The 20,388-nt window shown below is 38.7% G+C and overlaps 2 protein-coding genes across 5 annotated transcripts in view; both read right to left on the reverse strand.

Moving 5' to 3' along the window:
- LOC108277933 (membrane-associated phosphatidylinositol transfer protein 3) overlaps positions 1-16,742 on the reverse strand; it is a 65,308-nt gene extending 48,566 nt beyond the window's left edge. For 3 of the 4 annotated variants that reach the window (XM_017490993.3, XM_053687498.1, XM_017490995.3), the window contains exons 1-2: positions 16,587-16,742; positions 13,391-13,486 (exon numbers count right to left, since the gene is read on the reverse strand). In XM_017490993.3, coding sequence (XP_017346482.1) covers positions 13,391-13,427 — 37 coding nt within the window. In that variant the 5' untranslated portion in view covers positions 13,428-13,486; positions 16,587-16,742. Of the gene's footprint in view, positions 1-13,390; positions 13,487-15,555; positions 15,654-16,586 lie in introns of those variants that run through there. The other variant, XM_053687497.1, reaches the window with a different exon arrangement.
- slc47a4 (solute carrier family 47 member 4) overlaps positions 1-20,388 on the reverse strand; it is a 199,147-nt gene that overhangs the window by 161,140 nt on the left and 17,619 nt on the right. The gene's annotated exons all lie outside the window — the stretch shown is intronic.

Genomic DNA, 20,388 nt, shown 5'->3' on the forward strand with positions numbered 1-20,388 from the left:
GCAGCCTGAGCAGGACTAGCTGATACGAGGGGGTCCTGGCCCCACAGCCTAGCTTGGTGTGCTAGTCTGCAGTGAAGCCTCTTCATGTTGAAGCCCGCACAGTGCTCACATGAACCGGGACTATCGATGGCCACCTGGGAATGTCTCAGCCCGATGCATGCAGTGCAGACCTGATGTGTATCCTTGCAGGAAATCTTATTCCTGCATGAGCAAAGCCATGCGGAATCTCCCCCACTAGCCAAAGCACTCTGCATTGTTGTTGCGTCAAGGTACTAGAGTGGTTCTAGCAATAAGCTGGAGTGTGAATCTCAGGAGTCAGACGAAAAAATTGGCTGGAAATTCACCACACAATTTTTTCGCCTGACTCCTGAGATTCGTTGATCTAGTAATGTTGCAATGCAACGAAAACTGTCTGCTAGATTGAGAGTGAAATATGAACACCGAGCACTGAGTGGTGTGGTGGCATATATTTTCGGCTCATATTTTCAGCCTTTTTTCTCTTTTGACCAAAAAACCAAAAATGCCATTTTCGGCAGCCGAAAAAGAAAGGACAAAAATGTCTATGCATGGTTGTGTGTGTGACAAATAAAACTGATTTGAATTCTGAATTCAATTACAATCTGTCCAGGTTAGACCATCTCTGCACAACTGCATAGTTATGCTTGTTATGATGTCACTGTTAGTAACAATTTCATAGATAGCCATAGATACCTTCTGATGTTCACTGCACCACTGACTCTTAAAATATATATTAAAATGCATTTCGTATTAATCACCATCTATGCAATCTTTTTTTTTTTTTTTTTTGCAAATTCCTTATTAATATATTCGATAACATGAAATGACTGTGGTTACTATTTTTACCATAAAATGTTTACTAGTTGTCTTTTTTCAGGGTCATACTAACAAAATGCTAAATTTTTGAAAAAAAAAAGTTTTGAAACACATTCCTGCCTTGTTTGTAGATTAGATAAAATTCATCTAAATGCTCACTTGTATAATTATTTGATGTATAAATAAATTATTTTAGCTATTTTAGCAGTAGCTTATTCTGACTCCAAACCCAACATCAATTACATGACTGAGGTTTGGCTGAAGCAGGATATTACTTGATATAATAATAATTTGTGTTAATATATGTGGGTCTAAATCAGAAAGTGTTTCAAGCTGCTTTAATATTCTGTTTTAATATGCAATATCTAAGTTCATCTTTGACTCACCCTTTCCTGTGAAGAAAATGCTTCTTTTTTTTAACCTTAAAATGCAAATGATGAAACTAATGTTGATGGCAATCCTTTTGCCAGTTGGTCTCGCCAACTCAGTACTTTCATCATCCGTGCCAATTAGCATTGAAAATGTCAACATGCTCACATTTCTAAAACTTTGCATCCCAAAGTTTTATGTTATAACAGCTATAAACAATCAATCTCAGTCATTTTTTTAAGTTATTAAGACAAAAAAGTCCTGAAGACTCTCATGTGTCAGAAAACTTACTGATAACAGCGCTGAAACCTGAAACTCCTTCAATAAATGTTAAAGAACTGTCTCTTTACAGAAAGCTTTTCTGTAAGGAGACACTTAAAAAAAAAAAGTCTGTTCAATAGTCTTAGATCATGTTTTCCTCTGAATGAGATGCTACTCTAAAAAGCACAACATATTAGAACAAGTGCAATAATATAAACCTGTGATTAGCCTTTCAGTTAGAACTACTAATCAATACCTGACCAATCAGAATCGAGCACTCAACAGCACTGGAGTATAAAATTTAAATATAAATATATAAATAAAATTATACAACAGTTAGTACTGGTCTACTAATTTGATGAGATGTTTCACTGTATGTATCACTCTGCTCGTCTGTGTTTGCCACATAAAATTCCACTTCCTAGTTTGAAACAGTTACTATAGTAGTGTTAGCAAAATCATCAGTGGACATGGCAATACATTCTTAATGAATATAACTTTTAGCTTAAAATATGAAAGCTTGTCAAATGAAAATGAAAAGGAAGAAACGAAGCCAGTATAAGCACCTTTAACCGGAATGTACAAATAAATGTGAGCTAGATAACCAGCTATCCGACAGGCTAGAAAGTGAGTGTAGCTTCTTTGGGATATATTTCCACTAATAGAGCCAAAATAAACAGAACATTTGACTATATTTTGTCTGAAATGTCAGTTACTTGATATAAAATTCTTGTTTATAGAACAAGATAATGGCAATATTGTTGTATCGATTATCCTGAATATTGGCATAGTTATGATTCAGCGTAGCTAAACACAGCCACGCTGATATTCAGTATAACCGCATGAATGCGAGTGCGATACTGCTACTATACAGGCCATTATCTTGTTCTAAAAACAAGAAATTAATACCACAGTGCTGTTGAATATAACTGCATTCTTGCTCGTGTAATATTGCCTTATTAAAGGACTGTTTTTGACCATGTGCTTTTGTATATTTTGCATGGTCACCTACTTCCCTAATAACAAGAAACTTTGCTTTGTTCAAACGTAACACATCTCTGCACTGTTAAGGTGGAATTTAGGAATATCTTATTTGCTTTCTGCAGAAACACTAACACAACCATGTAACACAACCACAGAAATACAGACAGAGTCATGCTGAAAAAGAAGCACACAGATATACATACAGATACATACAGAGAAAAATAGAGAGTGTGAGAAAGGGAGAGCCAGAGAGGAAAGAGGGGGATGTCTGATTGATGCAAATCCTTGGGTGTGTGTGCTGTGAGCAGACATGCCTTAACAGTCTCGCTGCAGGGTTGATGACTTCAGGCCAGGGATCATCTGGTTGCCAGCAGTGCGTCACTGGCACAGCTTTTGTTTGTGTGAACACCACCTTCACACTCTCATCATGTATAAACACAACTGCTGTCACTGTTCCACACAACAGAAAACTGTGCAAATACACTTATTTCTACTTACTATATCCACATCACCAAACAAGGCTTATCATTTTTCCTTTATTCAGACACATAAAGGATTTTGTTTAGGTTCTGTTTATCTATGCCAATTTGTTTTCCATTACATCACAGTGTACTCATGAGTGGAAAAATGTCCCAATACTGCATAAAAGCTTCCTTTAGCACAAATATATGCAAGACCAAATACAATAAGACAGAGAATTGGAAAAAAAACATAGCCTTCCTCTGCTGAGACGCTCTGTCTCCCACTTGTCTGTCTGAGTCACTCTAGTTTTATTTTCTTGTTTCCTTTGGAGGCATTATACATTAAAACTGTGAAAGAGGCAAAAGAAATTAGAAAAATGCAATTAAATGAGAATTAGCATGTCAAGGAGATCACGTCTGCTGCTTATGAGAAAAGCGACGGTGGGAGATGGTGTAGGGGAGAATACAAATGAGCTGTGTGTGTGTGTGTGTGTGTGTGTGTGTGTGTGTGTGTGTGTGTGTGTGTGTGTGTGTGTGTGTGTGAAACCAACAGGCCTCAGATTAAGGCCAGAGCAGATAAAATCTGTGATCGTGTCTGGAACCAGAGGGAGGACCTACTGCTTTCTAAAATGCCTTCTGGACTAATTAGTTTTCTAATATAGTGTATTTTTCCCCAACCTGTGTTCTAATCAAGCCCTGGACTGCTCACCACTCTTTTTTTTCAGTGTGATACTGACTAGGCAGTAACAATTGGAAATGTTGAGGGTGAAAGTAACAGGAAAATGTCAGCTAAATTTAGTCCAAGTTGCACATCATCTTAAACAGAGGAATGCACTAAAACAACAGCTTGCTTTTCGAATCAAATTCTTCTGTACCTCCTGTCACGCAACTAAAAAAGTATAGAAGGAAAACCTCCATAGCTTCAGCACTTTAATAGGGATTACTGAGAAGAGACTCTGAGCGAGAATGGGTGTATCCTGGTTAGTGTTATGTACATCTCAGCTCTTTACAGTGCCAAAGTACTAACAACAATCAGCACACTCAACACACATTCTTGCATGTGGGAGCTTGATTAGTGTAGTAAAAAGTTTATGAACTAAGCTATATTTTGTACATTCGGTTTAGCTCCACTTGAAACTTTAATGTTGCTCACATAAGCAATCCTAACAGTTGGTTATTAATCAACCTACTCAGTCTATGACGATTAGCCGACAACATGAACTGTAAAGATATGAATGAAACAAGCATTTGGTCACATACTGTATCTCTATGTATTTTTTAATGCACTTGCTTCTCTACTGATTGACTCATTTGTGTTTTCATGAAAATGTCATTTACATTTTACTCTTGGTATGAAAAACATTTGAGACCAGTCTTTCTAGGCTTGTATTTACATGTTCTACAGTATGCTCTAACAGAATGAAATGGGTCATGAAGAAACTGATCCGTGTTAAGATTGTCTGGTGGCTAAGAATGAGCAGACTATGTAGCAGTAGATTAGTTATTGCACTGTCACATGTGATTAAGCCTGATCACCAAAAACACATACCCAGCCTAACACTGATTCCCCTGTGCATGGCATGTAGTGCCTTTATTTTGTAATAGCTAATGTTTTCTTTGTGAAATGAATTACAGTATTGAACCCTGTGGAAGGAATTAGGAATAGGAAACTATTTCATTGCTTAAATAAAATTTAGAATAATAAAACATATATATTTATAATAAATACGATTAAAATATATGTGTGGGAGCTATCACAGTCAGTGTTTATGCAGTATTAATGGGCATCCAGGTCAATATTGTTGTTAAAGCCTTAACGAGAAAATATGACATAAAACTAGTATTTTACATAGCATTCTCTACCACAGGATATCACAGCCTCGGTAGTTTGACAGAAGTTGACATGTTGATATAAATCAGATCTCTGCTTTGCATCACATCACCCTGTCATTGATTCGTTTCCTATAACAGCATGACAGGTTATTCTTTGGCTATTAAATGTATTAAATTTGTAAATGTATTATTGCTTGATTGGTCAGTGTACTCTCCATCATACTCCAAATGTTTATTAAGACTTTTATTATTTTAATATATCATTTGAATATCATCTTACCTGTGAATTAACCTGTCCTGTAAATTCTACAACATTAACCACAAGCAGTTAAATGTACAACATGTTGTTCGTTGATAGATTCAAAATTGTAATGGTTGGTATAAGAGGAAAAAAGCACTTTGGAACATGCTGTTATAGGAAAATAATCACCTTTGGGGTAGTAACAGTAACACAGTTTCACATTGTGCCATACCACACCACCCCGCCGTCACTGATTATTTCCACATCTTGCCCCTTCTGTGCTTTTGACAAATGAACAGACAAGGATGGACAGAAACATTGAGACTAGCACATCTAAGGAGGTGCCATGGCTGTGTGATAAAATAAAAGAGCTTTTAAAAAGTAAACTGAATGCTGGAAACTATTAAACTGTCTAGCAAAAAAATGGATCAATATAACATATGGAAGAGTATGGGACAGTGAAAACATGATGAAAGAAAGTAGAGAGAGAGAGAAAGAGAGAGAGATCTTATGTGGTGTGAAATGTGAAAATGTATCAGGCAATGTAACTAAAGGAAAGAAAAAGTGGGGAAAGAGAATAAATAAAACCCAGAAACCATTCGACGAGGGAAGCCAGACTGAGAGCTTTTTATTGTCCTACAAAAGATAAAAGCAAGTCCTTCTACAATAAAAGCAAACAAATAAAAGAAGGAAGGGAGATGGGTTTTCTCTTTTTAATGTGCAGTATGAGGCAGGCTGCCAAGGCCTACTAATGCGTGTGAACAGAAAGCACCGCAGAGGATATCATGGACATGCAGTTAGCTAAAATCCTTACTTCTGCAATTATGGACGAGAGAATCTAGAAGTCATGATTAGTGCCCCTTGTTCATCACGATAACATGTTAAAAAATAGTAAAGAATTTGTTTGCAGTCTCTGAGTACCTGAATTCCACCAACAAAATTCTGAAAATATATAAAAGACAGGCCTGTTATCTCTGAAAAAGGAACACAATATTAAACCAGACAAAAATTGAGAGCATATTAAGAGTATAAAATATTAACAGCGTGAAATTAAAATGGCTTCTGGTGCAACAGAATGACCCCATTGAGACTGGACAATTACAATAACCTACTAGATGTGTCATTTTTCCCTGACACAATGTGTCGTTTTGCAGTGTTTCTGGCTGTAATTTTGGATTTCAATAGATGATATGTGCAAATAGCCATGAACACATGAATAATTAATGCTTCAAATCATAGTCTGTCAACATGCACAGTGTAGACATCATTGGTTTCCTAAATACAATATTTCTAAAGTAAAATTGTGAAAGAAAATGACAAAAAAAAGCAATAAGATGCATCAAGACAGTCACAAAAACAACGTAAGGATCTCTTAATAACAATTTGCCATCAAGCAAATATGTTTATTAATTAAAGAACAAGACATGAATAAAATGTTATTCATTTATAGTTGTGTCATGTTGTCAATGTTGACATTCATGATACAAGTTATCAATTACATTACAGCAGCTATAAACAACCACACCCTCACCAGCTTTTCTTATTTTCTCTCTCTTGAAGTCATGTTAGCCTGTCCTGAATACTTTCACATGTCAGAAAATTTATCCCTATTACAAAGCACGGACACGTCTCTTCACATCAACTATCAACAGTTATTTAGTACATCCATCATACAAATCCATTTGTAAATTGTTTTTATATAAACATATTAGTACAAGTATATTAATCGTGGATCTGGATCCGCTGTTACAGAAAATAATCAAACCCATTCGACGAGTCGGATTTGAGCATTCAACAGCACAGTGGTATCACAATATTCAGTACACACAACATTTAACATTCTTGTAATATTAAGAGTCAATATCCTCATGTGCCTGCAGACCAACCTACTAGATGTCCCGGTCACTTTTGGGGTAAAAAACCTTTCATGTGATCTGACTTATCTACAGTGATTTTTATAACAACCATTCAACCAAACACAATGTTACTGTTCACACTCTGTTCTGAGAACACATTCAGAGATCATGATTAGTCTGCCTGCTTACTCACAGCATCTGCTGTGTGTGAAGGGATCGACTGTCATCTGCATATCGCAACCTTACACTTGATGATCCAAACCAAACAACCCACACATAATGATGAACTGCCCTATTTCCCACATACAGGCCAAGACACTGACATTATAAATGAACAGTGAATACATTTGTAGATTTGTAAGTAGATTTTGATTAGACTAATTAATGATGGTTTATAGTGGTATAAAAGACCTAACACTCAGTCAGCCGCTAAGCTGCAGCAGCTGGCACATAATCAATAAAAAAAATCATGTTCATAAATTTGAATCCTTCTGTGTAGCATTATATTGTCTTAATGAATTAGTAATGACAGCATAACAAATGCCTCCATTAACAGCATAAATAGAGGATGCAATCTCCTTGCAGAAGCAATTCATAGTTGATCTAAATCACATGCCCGAGTTCATAATTAATTGCAAACATGGTTAGGCAAAGTCCATCAAAACTTCTTTCATCACTCATATAAGTGTGCAGCAATAAAATAAATCTACCATGAATGTTTCACAAGATGTCAGTAAAGTAAAGTTTTCTTTCTAACATTTGTCCAGTATCTCACTATGGGAATGCCTCAAGTGTGACCAATTGCAAAAGCACCAATGACATCACGTCTGCCAATATGTCAGACCAACAGCTGCAGCGATCAGGGATTCCCGCCTCTCTGAATATATAACGTCACTGCCTTCTGCTACATCATTCTTGCTGTTTTCCCCATGGAAGATTTCAGAAGCTGTTCTGAGCAGTCTCTTTGGGAATTATTGCTCAACAGTTTACAGACTGAGCCTCACTGTAACATCCGAATGCAATATATTCCTTCCTTTGGGTCTGTTGAGAGTTTTGGCTTGGAGTGGAATTACTAACACGTTAAGGCGAGTTTTCCTTCTCTAAGTTTGTTTTTACTAATTTATGGGGCGCTTACCACACACCAAAAAAAAGGTACAGATTAGTGGACTTAACATACAAAGAAGGTGCAGGCACGATCATGGCCACTGCAAAAGAGCCAGAAAGCCCCAGGGGAAAAGGCCATCCTCCTCACCCATGTGCATGTTGAGTGTGGATCTCTGCAAAGGATTCAATCGGCCTCTGCATTTCTTGCTTGGATGTTAAAAATGGCCAAGCCGCACTCTCTAACTCTGACAGTTGCCCCCACTGTGCTTCTTTCTCGACTAAAACCTGGGAAAGAAGACTCAGAGTGGCAGTCATGGGAAAAAAGGACCCATGCCTCTCTTCTCAACCCAGAAAGGAACCCATGGAGTGTCCTCAAGCCCTGGACACATGGGGAGAGATTATGGAAAACGTGTCACCTATCCTATCTGCTGTTCCAAACGGGAGAGGAAGACGATGAGGATTACGGGGTCCTGTCAACCATACTTGAGGACAAGGAGGAAGATATCCTTCACCCAAATCAGTCTAGGCCGCAGAATGCGCTGGAGGAGTGCTCGCCCTCCCTGATGAAGATGGACATAGACCTGCTCAAGGTCTGTTGCCGGGCCGTGGCAAGATCAACTGGCCACCCAGGCCAGTGGGAAAAGGGGCTGAAAGGGATTTATGATGGGAAAAGGCTCCTGTCATGTCTCCCACCAGCAAGACAGCTTATTCCGGCCATCCTGGCCTGTGTAGCCGAGATGAAGTGGGACAAGCCATTTTCTCAACGGGTGCCCATCAAAAGTTTCTTGAGGCTTGACTTTCAGAGAATGGAGGATTTAGGGATGGCAGTCCCTCCCCCTGTGGAAACGTCAGTTGCAAACCATTTGCACCCGAGCCATAGAGTAGATTTTTCTTCAGCAAGAACCTCACTACACTAGGAAAACAAACACTAGAGGGGGTGGCAGCAATCGCTGGTCAGATGGAGAATTTGCGCAGTCCATCCCTGGGTTGTAACCACAATAATCGGGGGATACAGTTCAATACACTTCAATTCACTGTAAAACCCAATGTTTTCAATGAAGTGGTAATGTCACCGGCCCAAGGGGAGTCAGCTCAGGTTTTGGAAGAAGAAATATCCTCCTTCCTCATGAAAGGAGTGGTAAGAGTAATCCCGGTAGAGGAAAGTTGTCAGGGCTTTTATTCCCTGTATTTTGTGATCCCCAAAAGGAGGGGGGGTCTACATCCCATCCTGGATGTACAGGTCCTCAACAAACACCTCTTCCACTGTATTCGTCAAAGAGACTGCTTTACTTCAGTAGATCTCCTACATATATTCACAGATATTTTTCCTGTTAAAAGGTAATATCTCTGATTTGCATATCAGGGTGTAGCCAACGAGTACGTGGAAATTCCCTCTGGCCTTTCACTAGCTCCAAAGGTATTTAGCAAATGTGTAGCAGGAATTCTAAGCCCGTTAAGGAATGCGTGATCAGTGTCTCATCTTCTCTAGACAACCTGCTCGTCTGCATGCCATGTCAGTGGCTGTCACACTGGTGACATATTTGGAGAGATTGGGTTTCAACATAAACCAAATGAAGAGCTGTCTGATTTCTTTGCAGGAAATAGTTTACCTGGGTCTCAGGTTAAACTCATTGGTATTTCATGCTTTTCTATCAGAGGAGCACATCGAAATTGTTCTCGGGTGCATCACCCTCTTTCAACAAGGGAGATCACTCTCAGTCTGGGTGGGTCTTCAGCTACTAGGCTTAATGGCCTCAACGGTGCCAGTAGTTCCCCTAGGATTACTGAGAATGAGGGAATTTTAGCACTGGGTGGCATCGCAGGGCATTCGCCCCAAGAGTCGTCTTAGCCACAGAGTGCTTGTCTCAACAGATTTCATGAGGGCTCTCCATCATTGGCTCTCCATTTTCTCAGAACAGGATGCCCACTGGGTCCTATTATAGTGAGGAAAGTGGTGACGACAGATGCATCTCCCACAGGCTGGAGAGTATTGTTCGAGGGCAGAGCAGTGAGAGGGGTTTGGGGTCTTGCAAAGCGGAAAAAGCAGATCAATTGGTTGGAGCTATTAACACTGTTTTTAATTCTGAAACATTTTGTGTACTTTCTCAAAAATCATCATGTAGTGGTCTGGATGGACAATACAACCTTGATAGCTTATATAAATCAGTAGGGAGGGGTACACTGTCCCCAGCTGCACAGGCTAGTGAAGGAGCTGACCATATGGAGCAGCATGAACCTCTTGTGATTGCGTGCGATGCACGTTCCAGGAACAATGAACAGTGGAGCTGACTTGCTGTCCAGAGGGAATCCTCTGCATGGGAAGATTCATCCTTAGGTAGTTCTCATGGTGTGGCAGAGATTTGGGCAGGCTGAATACAGGAATGCAGGCATTTCATGATTCTGATCGCCCCGTATCAGCCAGGGAGATTATGGGTGGCGAAATTATTCCAGCTGCTCTACAACCAGCCCTGGCCATTACCAGTGTGCAGGGATCTCCTCTCACAAGCTTGGGGAGAAATATTTCACCCCTCTCCACAGAAACTAGCTCTTTGGGCCTGGCCCTTGAGAGGTTGATTATTTAATTATTAACCCCGAAAGCGATTGAGACAATTCAGAATGCGAGGGCTACCTTGACAAGCTCTTTATATAATCACAAGGGGGAGTGTTAAAAAGATGGTGTGCAGATAAGAATGTCATCCCATACTTATATTCAGTTTCAGACATGTTATGTTTTCTGCAAGACCTGCTGGATGAAGGCAGAGGCTTTTCTACGGTGAAGGTTTATTTGGCTGCTATCTCAGCAGGTCTTATCGCCATGGGTAGTCAAAAGGTAATACTTAGAACTAGCCTGGCATTTGTGCCTGAAGTAAATGATTCACATGACTCGAGGCGAGCAGTGGATCTTCAGGCTTTTCATCCGCCTCATTTTTTATCCTCAGAGGATGAGCTGCTACACTGCTTGTGCCCAGTTCGTGCTTTGCATGTGTATGTACAGAGAACCAGAGCACTTCAGGTGGGTGATCAGCTTTTTGTCTCCTGGGCTGATTCTTACAAGGGGAAACCCATCTCAAGTCAATGCCTTATCCACTGGGTACTGGAGGCTATTGTGACAAGTTACAATAGCACAAATCTGCAGCCCCCAGAAGGTCTAGGAGCCGCCAGGGGTGTGGTTATGTCTTGGGTGCTATTTAAGGGCATTTCCATCAAAGAAATATGTTCTGCAGCTAGCTGATTGTCCCCGCACATGTTTTTGAGATTTTATTAACTGGATGTGACAGAGCCCTCTCTAGCTCACTCTGTGCTGGGAGTGAGTAGAGATAAGATGCACTAAGCACTCGTGTGTTGGATTTTTTTTGCAAGGGTGTCATACTTATCATTTAGTCTGCTTCAACAGCATATTTGCAATACGGGAGTGATCTATATCCCATAGTGAGATACTGAACGAATTTTAGACAGAGAACTTTAGGTTACTATCATAACCCCAGTTCTCTAATAACATGAAGTGAGTTATCTCACAACATTGCCCTCCTTGTAGTTCACATGGAGAAGAGATATATGTGAAGAATGACGGAGAGGAAGGCAGCTGGGGCTGCAGTGATCGGTCTGCCATATTGGACAGACATGGCGTCGTTGGTGCTTCTGCAATCGGTCACACCTGAGGCATTCCCATAGTGAGATACCTCACTTCATGTTATCAGAGAACTGGGGTTAAAGTGTATGACAGAGCAATATAGGGACCCAAATATTGCTATCATATCAGAAGTGTAAGGTGCAAATTTTCTGGAATTTGTAATTCCTGTTCATATCTATATCATTCCTGGAAAAAGAAAGACATTGTGTAACTTCCTCACTAATTATTACTATATTGCCACACATTTAACATACAGCATTACTGAGGCAATGGATAACATGTAGAGTCAGTCTCAGTCTCTCTCTCTCTCTCTCTCTCTCTCTCTCTCTCTCACACACACACACACACACACACACACAAACACACAGCTAAATGGAATAGTGAGGCAGATGAGGACAGTCAGGATTGGTCACAAAGCAGATTCAACAAAGGAATATTTATACACTACAATAATATTACAGTATCATGCATAAATATTCACCACTCTTTTTCACATTTTGTAGTCTTGACAAAGCAAAATTGCTCAAGACATAGGTAAAAAAAATATAAGGATAGAGACATTTCCCAGAAGACCTGTAGCTGAAAAGGCAGCCAAAGATGATGATTCTACTAAGTATTGACCCAGACAGGGGAGTACTAGCGCAATCAAAATTGCCTGCTTTTCTGTTTAAAATTTGTATTACAATAAAAATGGTCGACATATTATGTAAATCAAATGGTAGAAAATCCCAATGATGTCCATTTCATATTATAAGTGTATTGTAATGTGGAAATGTTCAAAGGGGATGAATACACTAAATGCACTGTAAATATAAAGCACTAATAAATTTTTACACTAATTCTTTTCTTAATTTTTTACTTAAAATCATGTACTTGCTTTTAGCAAATTGTGCAACTTGGAGATTTCCCTAGCAACCTCAGAAAAGGCTGTAGGCACCTACTGTGTGTCTAATGGAAAACTGATCTTTTTACCACATGGCAGTCATTTGTCTGACACTTCCAACAATTACAGAAATAAGTCTCTACAATGGTCAGTGCTAGGCTTATACATAACGACTTCTGGATCTAATACTCATGTGTGCAGGTATTCTCACATAAATGCTCAGAAAAAAAAAGCTGCTCTGTATGTTACATGATGGCACTGTGGTGCAGCAGGTAGTACCACTTCAAAGCTCCAGGGTCCCCGGTTCAATCCTGAGTATGTGTTACTGTCTTTGTGAGTTTTGTAGGTTCTCCCCATGACCGCGTGGGATTCCTATGGATTATCAGTTTTCCTCACATCTCCTACAAACATGCCTGTAGGTGGATTGGTGACTCTAAATTGCCCTTAGGTGTGAATGAGTATGTAAATGTGTGCACACGTTGTGCCCTGCAATGGACTGGAATCCTATCCAGGGTGTATTGAAGCTTCATTCCCAGTGTTACTAGGATAGGCTAAGGATCCGACACGACTCTGACCAGAAACAGTTACTGAAAATGAATGACTGAAATGTATGTAATGGATTCAGTGAATCTGCCTTTACTGACCACATACTAGCTTCTATTTAACTTCACTATACCAGCAAACAACAAGCTTCAGCCCATTTATGAGATTCAAGTGAGGCTCCTTTATTAACAAAAAAGCTGCAGCACTCCTTTGACTATACTGAGCATGGCAATTTGTCCTGACTGACATCGAATATCTTTCAAATAATGCCATCATTATATTAAAGCCAGCAAATTGACTACTGTGTGTCTAAGAGCTGGAAATGCACAGAGAGAGAGACAGGCTTGAGAAATTAATTCTGGACACCAGTGGAATAAAAGTGACACTAACCTCGGGCATCATAAAACTCATCATCGGAGCTGTCCATAGACTCTTGGGTGATATGCTTTGTCCGAAAGTCGGAAGCAATGTGCTTGCTTAAATTCACTGCAGAGAGGGATGTCAAAGAGACAGAGAAAAAGTGTCAGTGAAATTAATAAGCACTGTAAGATTAACTAACCAGATATGGCATAATAACAATAATGTAGATTAAAGTTGCCATTAGATACATGCAAATTTCCCTGTGTGTTACTCAAGCTTCAGTATTGTAGGTCAAACTCTCTGACCATTAAATACACACACAAAATGTCCTTGATGTTCTAGCATATTTAAACCTTTATACTTAAATAAGCAAAAGTCACAATCATGATAAATGGAAATGTTAAAAAAAAAAAGTGAAACCACAATTTCCCATATTCCGGTCATTTCACTCATAACGTATCTAAGTCCAATTATGAGCAGTGTGAATAAAAAAAAAATAACTGGAAGATGTCCAGTGGAAACATGTGGCACTCAGCTCCTTAAACACCTTTGTACTTTAGTTATATTATGTTCCAAAAAAAGACCACTAAATGAATATATGTATATATTTTTCAAGACAAAAAGGGGAAAATGCTTCAAATGCTTCAGTACAAAAAAGCTTGTCCATGAACCATGCGCAAAAACCTGCACATTAATTCTAGCCATGAAATGATCTGTGAACTGTCATCTCAGATAAAAAAAAATGTGTGCAGTGAAGTGGCTTTATTCCCCTACAAGTCATAAAACAGTCATTAAGAATTTTGTTTCTGAACCACTCATATTAAATAATTTAAGACTAGACACTGCAGACAGAAATGACATTTTGCATTATGTCAATATTTATGGGGGATTTTTGGATAAACTGGATCTATAACATTTCTTCACTTAGACAGAGGTAATAAAAAAATCAAAAACTTCACAGAAAAATGGTCTCACAACCATATTATATTATGACAATATTATCTGCCCCTGTGAAGAAGGCTTTAACCTTCGCACAAACACGTCATGTCATATATCTCTGAAAAACGTCCTGAGATATGTGTCACTGTAAAACCTGATAGCCCAGTTAAGTCATGTGAACTTATTTCTTCTCTCATGAAGAGTTTTAGATATTGAACTCAAGTTCATAAGTTTTCAAAAATGAAACTAAAAGTAATCCATTGTCTTCACTTGGGAAACTTGTACAACATAACTTTTTGAGTTGAAACAAAGGTTATCTTCAAGTTGAGTTTACTCATGTTTTTAAGGCAGCAGGTAAACTTTTGTTTCTATGTTTAACCACCTGAAATGTTTTACATTGCAATGTGAGCTACTTGCAGTTTATACATGTATACATAAACTATTGTACAAATGCAGCATATCAGTTAAGAGTAACCATGTGCATTAGTAGCCAAGACAAAACTCATGAGGTGTTCTTAAAAATCATTTTATCGCCTACTCGATACTAAATTCTATAACAGCAACACATCTTATCATTTAATTTTGGCAGTCAACTTTCATACCCTCTTACTTCAGAGTGTTTTCCATGTCAGTCATATATGACCGTAGCTACGGGGTGGCCAGGGGCGGCCTCCCTACACATTACTACTACTACTAGTAGTAGTAGCACTAGTCAATACAGTTATCAGTGGCATATGATGTGAAACTGAATGACTGGTTTTAATAACAGAACTCCCACTGTCTCTGGGAAATTTCAATCTCTGGGAAATTAACTTCATTGTCCAACAGTGAGGATTGTCAGTGATGTGCAGGAACAAGCAAGTTTAGCAAGATAACACAAAAGCAAACTAATATCTGGCCCCAGTGACCACAAAAAACAAGCAAGTGAGTAAACATTGCAAACAATATTCATTATTTGCAAACATAAACCTATATTCAGTTCAATTTTAGCTACTGAAATTGAACTGTAGCTTGTTAGACAACAAACAAATGCTTCTTAGGTGAGTGCCTACTCAAGCCATGAAGCAGATATGGATAGCCACATTATGGCATTTTCTACAGATGCTAATTCGTATTTTGATAATGTCTTTGGGTCTATGATGGTCAACCCATTGTAAAAGGTCTGGCTTTGCACCTGCAGTCATTAAATACATGAAATCACTATGAATACAATTTCTCACAATACTGCAAGATGACACGCTAAGTGTGCTTCTCACCATCTAATCAGCACGTGCGTGCAGAAATTTGTAGCAGTGGGCGACTGGCATTTGTTGCTGCAGTTCTGGAAGGTATCCGATCAGCGGTACAAGTTAGTGCTGTGTCGTTCATTTTTATCGAATCTTTAATATGACTCGGGAACAACGAGTTGTCTCAGAGAGTGATTCATTCATTTTTGACTGTGCATGCTCTGCAACATCCCCATTGGTTCGGTACTGGAAACCGAAATGATTCATTCACGTCCTGAGTCTTCGAGTCGTTCGTTCATCGCATCACAGCTCCAATGCATTCAGCATATGGGACAGTCATGTGATGAACGAACGACTCGAACCTGAAGACCCGAGGGGTAAGGTAAAGTGAACTAACAGACTGCATAGCCTGAAGACCCAGCTAAGTTATTAATGAATCATTTCTGTTTCTCATAATTTGGCCTTGCATGCATTGACCTATAGTTTATTTTATAGTTTATTAAGTAGGCTACTAGATGTGTTGGGGAATTTAACATGTAACATTTTAGTTATATTCTGCTGAAATGAACGAAATGACTCGGAAAAAGATTCCTTCATTTTGCTGAAGGAGATTCAAAGATCCGAGTCAGTAAAATGATACGAACTTCCCATTACTATTACAAATCAGATTTCCACAGTCTTAAATAAGAAGAGAAGGTTAAACGAAACCGAGAATACTGTGGGGGGTAAAACACAGCTCTAGCGCGGCTACACGCACACACACGACTTTCATTTGCGCACTTTATTTCCTCAGACATTAAGGTTTTTTTTTTTTTCTTCAAAAGTTTATATTTATTTGACGTGGTGTAAAAGTACTGACGGGTTCGTCCATTCATCCTTGTCGTTGTGTGTAAACCAGTTCATTCCCTGAGGTGTGAAATAAATAAATAAATAAATAAATAAATGTTTCTAGTTTGAGTGGATTGACCGCGCGCATTCCGCCAGTAACAGTCACTTTGTCAAGCTTCAGAAATGACAACACTGACCCTTTCTTCTAGAAAACAGACCTGACTGTCACTCACCTTTGCTTTTTGCCTGATTAGCCGTTCCGCGAAGGTGTGTGTGTCTGTGTGTGTGTGTGTGCGTATGTGCGTGTGTGTGCGTATGTGCGTGTGTGTGCGCGCGCGTATGTGCTTGTGTGTCCGCGTGTGTTTTCCCAAGCCGTCAGTGTCAGTTAATTTGGGCGCGAGCACGTTTCAGTACAGGAGGGAGGCAGCTTCAGGATGTCTGCAGGGGGTGAGACTCATGGAGGGTTAAAACGTGACTTCTGTTAAATTACACATACACACACACATACACATACAGGCTTTAGTAGGCCTACGTGTTCAGACATCACACAGACTCTCCCAGTGTGTGTATAGCGCGTGATGTTTGACTGCTTCAGCACACACGAGGCAGCTTTGCTCGTTTCATTTCTGTTCACTGTATCACCTCGAAAATGAACATTGTATCATATCAAAATACAGTCCTCTCACTGTGACACCAGGAATTTCAGTTTCTCCTGTAGGAACTCTACTTGTAATTTATTGGAAATAATATCTTGTTATTGAAAAGTGATTGGAATTTATATTGGGAGTTTTAAAATCCTAAAAGACTTTCTTATATATACATATCCTATTACTATAAATCTTAAGAAACCATCTTAATCTGCATTAGTCATTAATAGCTAATAATTCATGGAACACAAAGTTTTAAAAAGTTTCTTTTATTTAAAGCTTACATATACAGTGCTGACAGTAAAAAAAATCTACAGTGGAAAAGTGCACCATTAGGATTCTTGAGAATATGGTATTGAATTCCCATATAGACCTGAATAGGAACCCAAAAATACCGTAGAAGTGGTCCTACAGGATAGATATGTCTTGTCCTATAAGACATAAGACAATTCCTATAGGAATATTTTAGGGTGAAATTTGGTAACAAGCTTTAAGTCTACAAAAATAAAACATTTTGAATTGTTTCAACTGGACGTAATGCATTGGATTCCAACATTATAACACTTTAAACCTTTCCAAAGCTTTACAAACTTAAAAAAAAACCTGTTCACAGGTGTGACTGGTGGGAGATGGGCTGTTTCCAGGAAAAGGGTGAAAAGGCTGTTTGTTATCACCACCAGGTAGAAACTAATGAATAGGTATGATCCCCATAGGTATGACCGATTGAAACCATGAGATCTACTGGAATTATCCCTTATGGTGCAATCTGAGCTAACATATAATTAACTCCATGGTAACAGGGTAGGGCATAGATAGAAATTCATCTAAGAAGGTCATAGCTTCAAATAATACATGGCAGTGTAAAGTCATTGGACCGGTGTGTGAGATAGATGTGTTCCAAGATTGATTTGGTTCAGGTTTTTATGTGTAGGTTGAGCTTTGTTTATTTTAAAAGGGATTCTCACTTCAATATCCACTTTCAGAAAAGCAATCAGATTCACCCATCACTCATAATCTTTAATGCCATAAATGCTCAATAATGTCAACAGTGTTAATAACGTGAGAATGAGACAACTTAATAAGCAACTAGTGAAATCAGTCACTTATGCGTTCCCTTCCACTCAGTTACCACACTGATTGATTCATTCATCTTCAGTAATAGCTTTACCCTGGTCAAGGTCACAGTGGATCCAGAGCACTACTGAATCCTTGATTCTGATTGGTCGAAAGGTGTTGATTAATTTTCTATAACAGCAGCTCTGACAGTAGTATCAGCTGCAAGGCAAATCACAGGTTTATATTAATGTGCTTGTTTTAATACATTATTATTTCTAAAGTGACAATTCATTCATAGGGACTTGCATGGCAGACTCTATATAATCTAAACCTGTTAAAAGACTGATGAAAACACATGTTTATATTTAACATATAAAGAAAAACATATAAATGTTGATATGATGACACACCTCCCCCACCCCAACACCTCAGGGCAGCTCCTTGGGTCAAATCAAGTAAGCGCAAACTGTTTGAATTCACCTCAGGTGGCGGTAGCGGTTTTTGAAGCAAGGAAACCAAATGTCCACAGGTATATTAACTAAATCACTATTTAGCGTTAATGCTGCTGAAAATGCCTGGCCGAGTTTGTGATATTTAGGCAGGGAGCTCTGGAAAATGTATTCACTGGAAAACAGTAACTCAGCAAGTGATAATTAACTTTGCCTATCATGATGGTTTCAATATCTTGAATATCATGTACTGCTTCCTCAATGTTGGCGTTACACTTCTAGTGTCCTGTGTTTATGTTGGCTGTGAAATATGGACTGAGGTTATTATATAGTTCTCTGGGTCTGCATCTTATCTGAGGCTCCGATTTAGGGTTAGCTAGCTGGATGCTCTCACCAATCACAGTAGGGATGAGTGATGCTAACCTAGATGCTTACTTGAGTTAATAACATTGCTTTTGCATACAGCTCGCAATAATGACATTCCCATTACCTTTTTGAAAGTTAATGATAACCTTCACAGCTGTCCACTATGATGTAATACATGTAATAAATGTAATGTAGTGGGTTAATGTTAACTGCATTTAGCAAGTGTTTTGGACAAGTCAAGCTGTAGTAATTATCATTAGGAGAATGGCTTAGGGCCGTGTTTCTTCATGTAATAGGCGAAGGGTAATGCTGGTTAACAGGCGCAGACAGTCAGTGGCTAACGGAACTTAGCTAAAATTAACACAAAAATTAACACGTTTGAGTGAAGGTTCGTATCAATATATTTATCCATAAAACCATTACTGTACACAAGAAAAGGCAAAAACGTGCGATAACAGTCCAGTTTACATGATATTAAATGCACCACTATCTTTGTTAACTTTGGCTTACTTGTTTGTAATGCACACTGGATCATAAGTTGGTTACTCAGTTTTTTGGATGTTTTAAATGTCTCCTTTGATAAATATATGAGTTATTTGAGTCATTTACTTCGAGGAATAATCACCTCTTTAGCAGTTCTATCAATACATTTCTGAACACCTTCTTATGTATAAATAAAGGAGATACCATGTTGACATATTTATTTATAATGGGGTATATTTGACATTTTCAAAGGGTAAAAATAACCCTGAAAATATGAACCCATTTCTGAAATAAAATTAAATGAAAAAAAATTAAACCATCCTTTGAGTTCAAAAAGAACCCATTTGCTGGGTTAGCTTAGCCTAAAATGTGTTTTGTCCTATATTTACCCAGCCGGAGTTTGTATGTTCTCCCCATGCTGCGGGGGTTTCCTCCGGATACTCCGGTTTCCTCCCCCAGTCCAAAGACATGCATGGTAGGCTGATTGGCGTGTTTAAAGTGTCCGTAGTGTATGAATGGGTGTGTGAGTGTGTATGTGATTGTGCCAGGGTGTACCCCGCCTTGTGCCCGATGCTCCCTGGGATTGGCTACGGATGGATGGATGGATTTACCCAGCCGTTGGGCTATAAATAACCCAATTTGGGTTTTTAACCGTTTTTAGTTCTAGCTTTTAGTGTGTAGTTGTCTGTATAAGGCTTTGTTTCTTAAGACTGCAGGCTCTTTACTTTTTAGACTTGGTCTAGAAATTAGTCGTAGTTCTTAATTTTGGACATTTACTAGGCCAAGCTCAACTGATTTTTATGAAATTGCTTGCACTGTTTGCAGCAACAGCTGCCATATGATCAGTATTCATGACCTGTCATTAAATTGTATTACATGACAGCTCTTGAGCAATCAACATATCATATAACAAATAGCTTATTTAATGAAATATTTCATAAGTACTGTGTATTAAATAAAACCATGAATATGAAATCAAATCAGTGCTATTGTGAAGTTACTTATAGATCTGTCCCAATTAATTTCAATTTGAC

This window comes from Ictalurus punctatus, chromosome 17 (genome assembly GCF_001660625.3).
Source record: "Ictalurus punctatus breed USDA103 chromosome 17, Coco_2.0, whole genome shotgun sequence".
In the NCBI taxonomy this organism is placed as follows: domain Eukaryota; kingdom Metazoa; phylum Chordata; class Actinopteri; order Siluriformes; family Ictaluridae; genus Ictalurus; species Ictalurus punctatus.